The sequence below is a fragment of the Amblyomma mixtum genome, chromosome 7 (assembly GCF_055824585.1).
Source record: "Amblyomma mixtum isolate Tamu chromosome 7, ASM5582458v1, whole genome shotgun sequence".
Taxonomy (NCBI): Eukaryota; Metazoa; Arthropoda; class Arachnida; order Ixodida; family Ixodidae; genus Amblyomma; species Amblyomma mixtum.
Window position 1 is genome coordinate 64,616,757 of NC_143018.1, and position 15,010 is coordinate 64,631,766.

General features: G+C 47.7%; 1 protein-coding gene across 1 annotated transcript; it reads left to right on the forward strand.

Annotated features, from left to right (window-relative positions):
- The first annotated feature begins 517 nt into the window (after window positions 1-517).
- Window positions 518-5,302, forward strand: LOC149336309 (uncharacterized). Its single transcript, XM_089554116.1, has 3 exons — window positions 518-534; window positions 1,946-2,336; window positions 4,991-5,302. The coding sequence occupies exons 1-3, from the start codon at window positions 518-520 to the stop codon at window positions 5,300-5,302; spliced, it is 720 nt and encodes a 239-aa protein (XP_089410242.1).
- The last annotated feature ends 9,708 nt before the right edge of the window (window positions 5,303-15,010 follow it).

A 15,010-nucleotide genomic window follows, 5' to 3' on the forward strand; every position in this document is an offset into this window, starting at 1 on the left:
GTAGTCCAGAAGACGTCGCCACTCTTCTGGAACCGATGGCCTCCGGTAGGAATGTTATTTCAGTGTGTATTCAGTGTGCCAAGCCGGTGGAAGACGCCGTCGTTCAGCGGCTGGTCGACGCACTCGGCAAGACCAAGTCCCTGAGGTAGGCACTCTTTGCCTTCATTTCCTAATCGCTCTCCTCGGGCCGTTTTGTACTCACTGGGTGGCAGAGGAGAGTTTAGTATTCGCTGAGATGCAGGGAGAGAAGTCAGTGGGCGCCTTTATGACATAGCGGTGGGAATAAGGGATAGGCGGCTTCTCGCGCATTGATTATCTAGAACTTAACTTTTAAAAAATGGTGGCCAGTTGTTTTCTCTACTAGAAATTTTCGTGGTTAAAAAGAAATAACCCCCTCCGCTCCTTCTTTTTGATGCACAAACACTTATAGTGGCTATTCCTCGCATTCAGGAGTAGTTTATCTGTCTGTGTCTCTGAAGAGTGCTTTGTGGCAGGCTTCTTATGTGCACACCGGGTGATGGGCAACCTGTCGAGGTGTGGTTATATATTATATGCATACTATGTACGTACATGTATGCACATATATCGCTAAGAACACATTAACTCGAAACCGAGCAAAACTTAAGGAATCTGGACAAGTGTGGAATGCTTTCGCAGTTTTTAAATGTAAGTTTGGGTGAAAAATCTACATTAGTCAAGTGGTACAAAGTGTGCAGTATGTTAAAGGGATACTGAAGCAAAATCTAAAAATTGAACAAAAATGCCGAAAATAGATTCTCGGAATGTGATTACACCGAAATAGAGACGTCACTGCGCATATTTTTCAGCGGATGGTTTTATTTTCGATGTTCCATGAGCGCGCGCCAAGCCCTCCCGGCCAGCGCGAGGTGAAGAGCGTGACGTCATGACACCCTCCCGCGGCGACAAATATGGCGGCGCCCTTCGATGCATGAAACCTCGCTTCGGACTGGTTGCGTCGTTGTTACTGGCTTCTTCAGCGCGTTCACTGGCCATAAATGGGCCACCGGTCTTTCGCTTCGTCTCCTGTCGCCCATAAGAAAACTTACGAGTAATAAATTTGCTTTATTTTTTATTTACAGTGACGATTCTGCCCCCTTTAGGCTCAGAGGCATGTCTTCCTCCATGCTCACAGGGGCATCAGTTTGTTGACAACAATGCTTCTCCTTCAAACCACCAGATGGCGCCACTAGTCTGAACATCGTCGCGCTTCTGTTTTAAAAGTGAGAATGTTAGAAATGGCGTATAAGGTCCGGAAAACGTAGCTGCATTTAGCGGACATAAGCGTGCATACGGTTATGGTATGTAGACAGCATCCATTAACATTTTGGCATATCTGTGTACGCCGTGAGCAGACGATAGACATGGAAAAGCTGCGAGTAGCGATGGCAATCGTGCTTCTGCGGAAACGGTGGGCGCCCGGGTGTAATGACGTCTAGTCGCAGCTTCCACAGGCGGCCGCCAGGTGCAACGATACGGCAATAAATCGCGGAAAAAAGCATGTTATCCGCCTTTTTCGCTAAAATGCTTGTCATATTTATCAACCTTAGCAGTTAAGCTCTTGTTTACATGCAAAAGAGCAGCTCCAAAAGTGGTTCAGTATCCCTTTAAGTATATCGTATATAAGTAACCCGAAAATACACCATATTGGGACTTCTCGAACATACAAAAATAACCACGATGCCTCTGCTTCCTTCCAGTGCTCAGCTGTACGATCATGCGCTGAATCTTGACATCCTTTCCTCTAATTTTTTGCTGCCATGAATTTCCCCCGAAAATATCACTGTGTCACGCAGATACCAATAGCTGAACATCTAAACATTGCAAGTGAATCGCATTTTATTGGCGCAGAGAGTTTGACCTCATGCTCAATTGGTCTGAAACCAGCATAGTCAACGTGCTGCGGTCATTGGAAAAAAAACCGTAGCGTACGGAGCCTCCAGATAGGCATCGCAACCTTCAAAAAGCGGTCATCCCGGGCGCTTGCCCGACTGGTGGAGGAGAACCGCACGTTAGGCAGCCTTTTCGTGGACCTGGAAGAAGCCTCCGACGGCTTTCCGCAGCATCTGACCATCTGCAGAGAGCTGAAAGAGGCTGTGCCTCGTAATCGCTTCCTGACAAATGTGAGCGTGAACCTGCAAGGTGTGAACCGTGCTTCAGATTTCGCCATCAAAGATGCCCTGAGGCGCAATAGGGTAAGCGCCGGCTTCGCTCGACATGAAGGCTGTATCACTTTCTCCTTTCGTGAAAAATTTAGTCAAGTGGATGGAATGTTTCTTTCACTTACCTTTCATCTTTTCCCTCACGGCGTGGTTGAAGTGTCCACAGAGAAGTGACAGTTGCTGCGCCCTGTGTTCTCAATCATTGTTAAAGCCAAGCAAAAGAAAGACGAGCTGGCAACGAGTGAAGTTCGCGGGGCTACTGAGCCGTAGTTCCTGGGTACGAACCCAAGCGCTGCTGCCGCGTTTCAATGAAGGTCAAACAGAAAAGGCAGCTGTGTGCTCTGCGATGTTGGTGCACGTTAAAAGTCACGAAGTGGTCGAAATTATTCTGGAGCCGTACACTTGGTACCTCTTTATCTCTTTCTACATTAACTCGCTCAAGGAAGGGTTGAGGTGTGCACCGAGAAGTGAAACATTTAATGTGCTCTATTACCGTGCACCGTTGCTCTCAGCATAAAAGGAAGACCACTTGTTCTTAGAAGGCGCTACTGCCAGACATGACACTTCGTGACCGCAGCGCCACCAACTCCTCTGATTTCCTTCTTTTTTTGGTGGTTTAGCTGCATTATGTGTCAGCGCTCGTGGTGACTCTGTACCTTCACGTAGTATGTGAAAGTTTAGCATTCATGGGATCTGGAGGAAATCCTATTATTTGAAAGACGAAGAGAAGAGTCGGCAAAGAGAACAACGGGGCACGAGAAATAAAGTAGTTCAAGGGAAAATGTGGTGGTCACCTCTGAAATGCATAAGGAAAATCCGGTTCTGACTTAAAAATGGTGAAGCTAATGCATGGACTAGAACCTGAGTAGAGAACTCGATGGATAAGGAAAAATTCAAATGTCAGAGGGGGGAGGGGAGGGGGCTAAGAAAGCATAGCAACCGTAGTACAAAAGGCACAAGACTTACCCTAAAAAATAGCTCAAGTTGAGTTGTAGCCACATAGCTTGGCCAAAAATTGAATTAAGATAGAAAATCATTTTCGGCAATTCTAAACCAAGCCGGAAGTACGGCTCCTGGGTGCTCCTTGAAGAAGAAATACTACGATCGAAATATTTGGGCCCCGCCGCGGTGGCTCAGTGCTTACTGCGCTCGGCTGCTGACCCGGAAGACGCGGGTTCGATCCCGGCCGCGGCGGCTGAATTTCTTGAAGGCGAAATTCTAGAGGCCCGTGTGCTGTGCGATGTCAGCGCACGTTAAAGAACCCCAGGTGGTCGAAATTTTCGGAGCCCTTCACTACGGCGTCTCTCATAGCCTCAGTCGCTTTGGGACGTTAAAGCCTAATAAACCAAACAAATATTTGGGGCCACAGATCATGTTTGCTTCTGCTACAAGGAAGACATAGGAATGGGACCGAGTGAGGGAGCTTTTTATTCAGTGTAAGGCCGTACTTCCTCAGGTATGCTAGGCCACCAGTGAAATCGTTACACTAATCATTGCACCATTTAAACGAAATTATTCAATCACATCGAGTTTCCTGTGTCAACTACCAAAGACTGAAAACATAACAATTGTAAAAGGACAGACTAGCGTGCGAGTGTGCTTACATTGCTAAAATCTGTATGATACACAAACAAACACTTCATATCACTTACAATTGCTACCGCACATCATTGCCAGCCTAACTAATCATACTGCAGGGCAAAAGCCTCTCCCACGTCTCTCCAGTTAATCATATCCTTTGCCTGTATGGCCCCCATGCCTGCAAACTTAATATCATCCGCCCACTTCACTTTCTGCCGCCCACTGCTACGCTTGCCTTATCTTGGAATCCACTCCGTTATCGTTCATTACCAGCAGCTATCTTGCCTTCTCACTGCATGCCTTGGCCAAGCCCAGTCCTTCCTATCGGTTTTGACTAGGATGCCATTAAACCGCGTTTGTTCCCTCACCAACTCTGCCTCCTACCGGCCTCTTAACGTTACACCTATCATTTCTATTTCCATAGCTCGCTGCGTTGTTCTTAACATAAAGTGAACATTTCGGTACCTTCCAAGCTTCTGCCCCTTAGGTGAGTACCGGTAAGATGCGGCTGTTGTATACTTTCCTCTTGCGGGATATTGGCAAACTGCCTTTTATGATAAGAGAGAACCTGCCATATGCGTCTGCCATAGGCGTAAATCTGCAGTACCAAAAAACGGTTACACCACGGCTTCCGCATTGCTCCCCCCCCCCCCGCCAACGTACTTGCGTAAAAGAACATGCAAGAACCCTCTGTATTTTGTACAGCAGTCGCATCTGCCGAAAGACGCTGTATGTCCCCGCGTTTCGCTCAACTTCAAATAGGCAATGATTCAAGGCAAATTTGTTTCTGAAAAGTCTGTACAGCCTGTTCATAGTAAGAGCTTTCAACTAATGGTTCATAGGCTCATTCGGTAGCATCCCGGCTAGCGGCAAAGTGAAAAGCAAGCTTTTGGAGCAAAGTTTCGGCAGAGCTAGATTTATCAAAAGATACTCTTTTTACCACACTCAAGCTTACAGCGGCGGCCGCATTTGACAAAGTACAGCACTAAGTTCCTGCATGAGTGTTCTTGGAATTTTGCGGCTTCACGTGTGCTGAAGCGAAAAAAAAAAATACTAATGGCTTATAGCTTTATGCTCGTTGCATGCGCACAAGTGATTATAAGTGCATTTTGGTCTACCAAAGGTTGTTGACGGAACGGTGGTCACCCCACTTTGTTAAACGAATTTTCAGTACCCTCGTAGCAAAGGGGCCTGAACTTATTTGCCAACGGATCTGCCTTAAAATGCAGGTGCTCGTCAATGAAGCGGTGCGCTTCATCAAGGGCTCCAACAATAAAAAGGATGCTCTGCAGAACTCGTGTACTGTTCTGAAAGACCTGAACCCGGATGGCGACGATCACGACGAGGCTCGTGCCAAACTGCAGATCCGTGAAGCTCGCAGGAGGCTGGCCCTCAACTACTTCATCTTCACTGGCGTCGTCAAGGCAAAGATAGCCTGCCATCCGCATCCAAAGAAGAGGGCCAGATTCAGCAAGCTGAGTAAGGATGTGCAGGCTTACATCTGCTCCTACCTCAGCCTTACTGACGTCATGGACATCTAAGGCACCTCCATTTCTTAAGGACAGCCTGCAGTACTCACTAACGCCAGCTGCTGTACTACTGAATGAGTACATACTACCGCCAGAAAACCTTTGGCAAAACATCACAGCGCTACTGAAGACATCCTGTCTCTGTACGCGTACCCTCTACGCGTCTCATCTCATTATGTTGCTTGACTCTTACCGCATTCTGTAATTTTTTTATATGCTTTAAGAAATTACGTACTTTTAGTGACTCATTTTATGGCTTCACTACATTCATCATAGTTTCCAAGCGGCTGTTTCCTAACCGACTCGCCACAGTGCAGGGCCGCTCTTCATCAGCGTGCCTCAAGCTCTATTGACCAAGAACCTACATGGTTCTAGTTTGCGACCGAGTCATGCTGAAATCTTTTAGCTTAGTAACTTTACTTCACGAGTACTATATTATCCTTCATTTTCGACATGTGATCCAAAGTGCTCACAATTATATTTTTGTGGACTACTTTTACTAATGTATACTTCTAAGAATTTTTTTTATGAGCAAGGCGATTATGTGCCAGCGTTTTGCGCACACCTTTTTCGGTTGTGAATATATGAACCAGGTGTATAAAGCATTTCCGTCATTAAATCAGTTCACCGGCTCTTATGTGTGCAGTTTATTGAGAGGCCTGGAACGTTGAGCAGCCATTTCACAGTTGAATTCGTTTTGTTGCCAAAGGTATAGAATTGTGCTCAGGGACGCATGTTAGATTTAGAAGTGCTTTATTGTACAGTATTTTGCTCTTTTCTTTAAATATAAACTGCATGCTGTCTGGTGTGTGCTTCTCGTGCAAATTTTTGCCTACCGGTTCAGCGTCCAGACAAAACAGTTGTCTTGAGTGCGGGCAATAATATTGTTTCGGAGGCATACATGGCGCCCGCACGGGAGTGGTTCTTCGAGAAAGCATTCGATATATCCAGTGAAGAGCCGAACGATCTTCTGTGCTGGAAAGTTTGGTTCTTCAATAGAATGCCACTGACTGCTTTGCTCTACGCACCGCCTAGTGGCTTTCGGTAAGTGTACTTGGGTACACTTGCCGAAGAGCGGCCCTGCACTGCGGCGAGTCGGTCATGAAACAGCCGCTTGGAAACTATGATGAATGTAGTGATGCCATAAAATGAGTCACTAAAAGTATGTAATTTCTTAAAGCATATAAAAAAATCAGTGAGATGTCACTAGGTAGACAAATAACAAAATCAGCTACCGATATTTTGCAGGCTTGGAATTGTTAGTTCTCAACAAGGAAGAACAGAGAAGTGGCAGGAAGAGCCCATGTACTCATCCTCTCTGGCCGAAGGAGTTTCGATATTGTTTTCCCTTGTTTAGAGCGCATACAGCAGCGCCATTTTTCTCACTGTTTTACGGCAGCTGAATATTTTGAAAGGCCTTATCTGATGCAGATGTCAGGTGCAGCATTCTCATTTCAAGCAGAAACATGCATGTTCTAAGCCCATACCGGAGGCCTAGACGAACAGGGTAGGTATTCTAACACAAACTAACCTTTATCGAAATCTGAATGCTAAGCGCCTACACCGGATACACTTTCGTGAGATGTCACTAGGTAGACAAATAACAAAATCAGCTACCGATATTTTGCAGGCTTGGAATTGTTAGTTCTCAACAAGGAAGAACAGAGAAGTGGCAAGCATTGTTGCTAGTTACATTTAGCTTCATACGCAGCCAGGACCTCCCGAAGAAGGTTGTTTACTTGTGCGCAACCGCAGCCGCTTCATCTACAGCGATGACTGTTCGCGGCATAGCCTCGATGTGTACCAGGAACCGAAAACGGTCTCGAACCTACGCTAACACATTGAGCGATTGACCACTGCTGTTCTTGAGCTGGGTACATAGCTGGATCTTGCAAAGCGCAAGTCTTCAGGATGCGCACAAGGTCTGCGCTTGCATCGCGAAGCCGCAGCGAAGAGAGACTAAGCACCAACAAGGCGCTGGTACAGCTCTTGCCGTTCGTCATACCACGCGTGCATAAAAGGTTTATGGCAGCCCGCCCTCTGAACGATTCTAAGCTCCGCAGCCGTGTCGGCCAGATCATCTGACCCTCGACGACGTAGCACGCGACCCTCCACGGAATAGTACAAGCGCCATAGATTCTTCAGCGCATCCCACGAGTTCTGGCTGCTGTCGGTCAGCGAAGAGCTCAAAGCACGCAAAAGGCTCGCACGTGAACGCGGGCCATGCAGCACGCGCCCCTTTAGGCGCCATGGTCAACTGGTTGAAACTCCCGGGAAAGACATCACAAGTAGTATCGGTCAATGATCAGTTATGTACGTACATCGCTTTCGACGGCAAAGCGGCAACATTCGTCTGTGACATGTAGCCGATAAGTACTTGAGGCACATATGCGCGGTCTAGCCTGCTGGCTGACGCATCGCGGCGCCATGTCCACAAAACTGCGACCCGTTGAAGAGCTCATTTTCCCCCACCTTGACAGGATGTTAAGAGGGGGCCGCGGTTATAGCTGCCGATGGTGCCAGCGGGGAAGGCGCTAGTGGTCTCGTAGAAGTATGAGCGGCGTACAGGGCGCGCCACAGTTCAGTGCTCATCGCCGCAGGGCCGACAGGAAAGCATACAGTTGTCACAGCGTCTACAGATTGGCGCCGTGTACTGCGCCCTGAAGTGCTCCGAAGAGCTACAGCGCCGACAGATGCACTGAATGCCACGGTAGTCGAAGGTGGTTCCTTGGCATGCAACGCGTTGGTAATTTTCAACAGAGTTTATGCTGCTGATTTTCATGTGCATGAACCGTATGCCGGTCACGACCCCACAACGCGAACCCATCTGGCCCACGGTGGCAGAGAGGCCTTTCCCATGCTGACTCATAACCTGAACGAGCGCCTCGTTGTGAACATGCGAAGGCAGGAAAAGGCAGGCCATGGTGGTGACTTGTGGCCCCCCTGGAACGATGGGAACGCGCTCGCTGGCGATGACCAGGCAACCGGCGTCGACGGTCAGAACCATTGAGGCCTGGCTCTTGACCGTAACTTGAAAGGGCTGGGCGACCTTGTGCTGGACACTTTCGTTAATCCAACTATTGAGACCACCGCATCGACGACGGTCTAAAGACTACTCCACGCAGGGTCAACTACATCGGAGACTAAGCCTTCGAAGGACTGCAAGGCGCTGATGGCGCCTTCGCTACTGAAAGGGACACCCCTCGCGTGAAACACGCAGGCAGTCAGTTTTGCGCATGGCTTGGTTATTTTGGTCAATTTAGTTGAGTGAGAGAGCCCAAAGAATGTAATTCGAAGTAATCGAGCAAGGATGCTGAGAATTATATTATAAATTATCTCTAAGAGTAAGTTATGAGCGCACAAATTACGAAATGTTGATTTGAATAAATACATGTATAAGATTGAGCCACGCCGGTTGGTTACGCCCCCGCATAACCCAAGATGGAAGAATGGAAGATCGCCCCGCCGCGGTGGCTTAGTGGTTACGGTGCTCGGCTGCTGACCCGTGTGCTGTGCGATGTCAGTGCATGTTAAAGAACCCCAGGTGGTCGAAAGTTCCGGAGCCCTTCACTACGGCGTCCCTCATAGCCTGAGTTGCTTCGGGACGTTTAACCCCAATAAACCAATAAGCCAAACTAGAAATGAAGATGGAAACAAGGTGGATGAAAGGAAGAGCTAATAAATTTTTCTGCCACCGCCATTGGAGCAAAGCAACTCAGATCATTACGTCAATTGATTTACACCACTTTATTGCGATGAAGACTCGATGAAAAACATCTTGGTGTCGAAATGTGCAGCAGAAAACACACGCGTTATGGATGGAAAAGAAACCGACATGTCACTGGCATTGCGTTTCACAAGCAAGGTAGAACCCACGAGGGCATGTGGGGCGCATAACGCCTCTTGGACCATATGCGACGCATGGTCCGCGTATTTACACCCATGGGCTAGGAGTCCTTGACGTCATGCGTGCTCATCAGGGAAGGCCTGGCTGTTTCATTCTAGAGTTATAAAACTCCGTGCAGGACCTGTGTATCTAAATCCGGTGCTCTGATCTCGGTTGAGTTCGAGTCCTCAGTCTTTCCACGGCACTGGCAGCCTTCACGTAAACGTCCTAAACTTCGCACAGTGGTTGGCTTAAGAAATAAGTCACAACACGTGATCTGCAACCGCGTGCTAAGCTCGAAGTCTGCGCCACGAGCTGCTAACCTACAAAAACAAGCCACAGATTGTCGCAGGATTTTCAGCCTGAATTGTTGTAAAGTGTAGGATAAGACATCTGTTATTGAAGAAGAGCTTCGGGTCATTAAACCCCACATAACAGTAGGAAATCTCAAAATTAGCACTTTGAATTTGCATACGGAGTCTCACTATGAAGCCGCGGTACAGCCCAGGTTTTCGAAGCGCTTCATAAAGCACACGTGCCAAGTCGCAGTTGCCATCTATCAGCGGTTGAAAGAAGTTGGCTTCGCCAGTGGCTCACACCGCGCCCAAGTACATTGAAGGCTGCCGCACCGGTGGGCCAAGCCGCACATCAATTAGTGTGCGGTAAGTCGCGGCCGCCTTGAACGTGTTAACTAGGTGGATCGCGGGGCTCCTCTATGCTATCCCGTTTTCACCTGAGGGGGTCTTCTCCTGAAGGGAGATGAAATGTTTTCGGACTTTACTGTCCACTACACACGACCGCGCTCGCGAGTGTATTGGTGAAATTTTGTTAATTAATGGGCTGCCGAGGCGTTTACCAAACGAAACTTCGTAGTGCCTTCGTTTCGTGGATTACATACATTCTGGTTGAAGACCACTACGAGAAGGACAGCGATTTTTGCTTTCGTGCAGCCTGGTCCTGACGTCTTCGCCGTCGTAACTTGCCATACTCTCCTTCTCGAAAACGCAGATCCTAGTCATTTAAGCTGTCCACTTCATCAAACGATCCCTGAATAAGAAACGCATCTTGGCCTACAAGACATTGCCGTACTCTCAATGCCTTTTCAAAAACGCTCATCACCTTGCTTATCGAAGTTCGCACCCTTACCGAAGTTCGCACCGACACCAGTGGACACTGGATCGGTGTTGTGTTAGTCCAGCGGCAGCAGGGTCACGATCGCGTCCATGCATACCCCAGCGGTCTTCGTTCTTCCGCTGAGCGCCACTGCGTCATCGCCAAGCGGGAATGCCTGGCTGTCGTTTAGGCAGTTGCTAAATTCCGCTGTTATCCCTTAGGACATCCTTTCTCCGTTGTTACCGGCCACCACTACCTTTGTGGTCTTTCTTCTCTCAAAGACCCCACGGGACGTCTTGGTCTTGGGACGTCTTGGGCCTTGATACTACAGGAGTACTTCTTCAGTGTAGTGTACAAGTGCGGACGTCTGCACCAGGACGCTGTCTGCTTACCCCGTTACCCTGTGTACACCTGACTAAAATGGAAACGGCATGACACCTTCTCTCTTCACCATTTCCGATATTTCCGATATCACCGTTTTCGATAATAGCCGCACGATATTTCGTTATGCACGATCATTGAAGGCCTGAGCGCTGACCGCCTCGATTCTTCACTGCTACTTTTTGCGCTCGAAAATGGCATTCTGCACCGATATTATCTCCGCCCTGACGGGCCTGACCTGCTGCTTGTTATGCCTCAGCACCTGCGTTCGGCTATCTTGTCAGAATAACACGACCTGCCAACAGCCGGACATCGGTGCGTCTCGGACATACGACCGCTTCCGCTGCCGCTTCGTTTGGCCAGGATTACACCGTTCCGACCATGGCAATGTCGCCGCCAGCGACGTGTCTCAACGCCGGAAAAATACTCTACTGCCTGCTAGTCCCCCCCCAGCCTAATCACATACCTTCCGCTCCTTTCTATCGCGTCGGTCTCGACCTTCTTAGCCTTTTTCCGCCGAACCGATCAGGCAATAAAGCGATTGCTGTCGCCAGCGACTATGCCATAAGATACGCCATCGTGCGTCTGTTGCCGACGAGTTTCGCGACAGATATTGCGGACTGTTCTGCCCGACATCATTCTTCACCATGGTGCACCGCGGCAACTCCAGACCTACCACGGCCGCTGTTTCTTGTAGAACGTCGTGGACGACAGCCCTCGGTCCTGTTCTGCCCCGCACAAACTCTACACAGCCTACCATTCTCAAACTAGTGGACTTGCCGAACGCCTGAATCGAACACTGACACACTGTTACCTATGCACATATCTGCGTCTCGATTGGGACGAAGATTGGCCTTATATTGCATTCGCTTATAATTCGTCCCGCCATGAGACTTCAGGCTACTATATTTATTCAGCCGGCATCATCACCTGCATTTCAACACGTTGTTGCTGCACGCCATCGTTACGACCACACAGTACGCACAGGATGCCATTACACGCACCGCCATGGCGCGCCAAGCTGCTCACGCTAGTCTCTCCGCATCTTTGTTCAAGCAGAAGGCCACTGACGACCGCCAACGTCTGGAGGTTCACTTCTCCTCGGGGTCCCTCTCGCCGCGTTCGGCTGCCTGAAAAGCTGTTTTCTGATACACCTGTCCTTGTCAAGCCCTCCGCCAGGGAAGTGGTGTCACGTACGAAATTATTCCGATCTCTTCTGTGACGTCATCCACCCGCCCAGTGACTGCTGTCATTCATGTGGCTCGGCTGAGACCATACCACGCTCTTGATACGTCTTCACCTTAGCACCGGGATGGTGCTTTTGCCAACGGAGATTATGTCCCGGGCGTAGGCCTGGTCACAGAAGATAACTAAGTGTTGTGCTTGTGTGGGGCCGACGAGGAGAATGAAGTGTGTTCGGGCACTGGGCCCTCATTATATGGCTCATTGATTGTCTTTTGCTGTATATATATGCAATCCGTTTTTGTATATATATTTCTTTCCGTTACATTATTTTGTAACAGAAACAAACGCTACTTATTCGCGCCAGCTGCGCGCGTTGCGTTTTGCGAGCGCTCGTTTGAGTGTCCCCGAGACTCGCCCGCACTCAGTAAGCGCGATCAAAAAAGCATTACACGAGTTCTGAACGCAAGCGTCACAACTGTGGCAACACCCCGCTTTGCGACACATGAGGTTGAATTTGTAATTTGAGGCTGATGGAATGCCGCAAATTATTTTTGTTTTCCGACATGCACCGCTTCCCTTAGTCAGACGTCCTGCTTCGTACGCCGGGTAAGTTAGCAATGTGATTTATGCATTCAGTAGTCTTCCTGCACTGCACACACTCGCTTGAAAGCAAAGAGGCTGCACCGGAGTAGAGCAGCCACCCGCGTTCAGCATCAGGGCTAAAATCACCGGGAACTACATGAGCGTACTTTATCTTATTGTGTCCCATACAACTGTTTGCGCAGCTACGCACAAGTGTATGCGCAGTGTTGCAACAAGGGATAACATTGAAAGCTCTTTTGATGTGGACACTAAACTACGGAGACAGTAAGTGCAAGGAAGGCCACAAGTTAGCTGCAATTTATTTTCTGAAGAAAATGCACCATAAAAGGGACATACGCGAATTACAAAACGACACTTTTTGTTACTGAGCGCCCCCTAGCTTTTAAGCGTTTATATTTAGGTTGTATGGCCCACGACATGTGCACCACCCCTAATTGAAAGTTGAACTGCTTGGGTTCTTTTTTTAAGCAGCAAACAAGAGAAGCACGAAGTGAGCCTTGGTGAATTTAAAAGAGCTCCTAAAAGGGTAGAAATTCTCCAGGCCACATTTTTCAAACCTCCGCAGCTCAATCAGCATTATGTTCTAAATAAATGCAAGCGTTTTGTTATTGCGATTGGTCATCGCTTTTCTCTCGTGTATATTTAAATCTTGCGCCCCGGGTTTTTAATAACGTTATTTTACGTGTAGAACTGTAGCCAAACGAGACTCTGGTGCTTTGGAAAGATACATGCTTTGTTGCTTTCTCTAAAAAAAAAGCTGTACTCAGATTTTCTCCTCTCTAGGACAATCTGAACAAGCGAAGAAAGCCCTGAGTTCCAAGTATCACGACGAAGACGTCAAGAAGGCTCTGGAGCGACGCACGAAGTGCCAGAGCTGTGAAAGGTTTGCGCATTTACCAAGGCACCCACAACAGAGGAATTAATAAAACAATGGAATATAACATGTAGGAACTGAATGAAAGGACTTCAGAAGCTCAACCTCGCACACTCTCCGGCAGGTAAAAAAAAACTGTTTGTGTAACACGTAAAATGGGCTCTAGCCGAACTGGCGTACACTAATATTAGAAACCATGTGTTTCTAAGATGTCCGCTCAACAAGTGCGAGCGAAACGGCAAAAACTGACACTAAAACAGATAAAAGTTTCGAGGAAACCAGGAAGCTCGAAAGTGTCGCGCAATCAGGCTATGCACTGAGTCCGGCTGTGGATCAGCCTAGACTGTAGTCGGCCACGGAAGAAAACAGTGCCAGATTTACTTCATGTACAATGTCTGCCTGATGTACAGGCTCACAAAGATGGTCCTTATGTCCAAGAAGCCAACTTCATGTGCATTCATTGTAAGCATGAGTAGTTCCTGGCTTTGAGTTTGCCTCTTGCAGCGTCTCATTTGCCTCGGGAGATGGCGTCAAATGCGAAATCTTGAACTTCTAAATTTGATTAAATTTCTCTGTGTTCCTCTCCAGCTCACCTTTTCATATTTGATGAACGGGCAACAAGGACAGTGCAAAATAATGCTGCAATAATTCTTTGATACTGAGAACTAATAAAAATTTGGAAATCGTCTCGTCATTTTATTGTGTTTGTGAACAAGTGGTACAGCCATCCTAGAGAACTTTTGGCGCGGTTGCAACGCAGCAAATGCAGCCGGGAGATGGCAGCCACTCGGCCATTCGGCGTTTTTATTCAGCTTCGAATATGACGATATGCTTACAGAATAAGCGGCGGACAAATGTTCGCTTGCAGTTGCCACTACAAGTTAATGTCATCGAAACATATTTCACTGCAGCATCCGAGATATCAAGTTTCCAGTGAAAGCATATCATTTCGCAAACTACACAGTGTGCTGCGTCAATTCATATCGTAAGAATGCACAGGGTAAAAGTTGGCTTAAAAGGTAAAATAATGATGTCTAAAAAGATATTGTATAAAGATGACTTAAGAAACCAACTAAACATATATACTGTGCTGGATGTTAGGAAATGAGTTATAATGCAGTACCCGTGAGCTCAAATTTAGGAGCAAACTGGAGAAGTAGACCGTTGCTGATACGCACCCTCGTGTCATCACAATCTCTTGTCAGTTCAGATGGAAACATGCAAATCAAGTGAGGTTGGCAAAATGACACAGTGCCCCTCGACCAGAGAACAGCCAAGAACGAGTGCGATGAAAAGCCCCTTTGAATTTCTTTTATATTTTGTGACGCACTCCTTGAAATAACATAGTGGATGAAAAAAAATGAGGTTTAAGAAATACGGCTAGAAAGGTATGAGAAATAAGAGCCCTGCAATAGCCACAAATAAAAATACCTGTAGGATTTTTCAACCTTAAGGCTCATCACAGGGGTCTACAAAAGTCACAGATCGGCTGCTAGCCTAGAAAATAGATGACACAGGTAAATGGAGATCTCGGAAGATGCTGCTGCCCTGCTGTCAGTTATGATAAGGTGGCTCGTGACCAAGTTCTCCGGCTGGTGATAAGCTTGAGTAACGATGTACAACACTTGAGCTTCACTGTTTCCCGAGGGGTGCATGCCCCTTTGAGAAACAGCAGCGC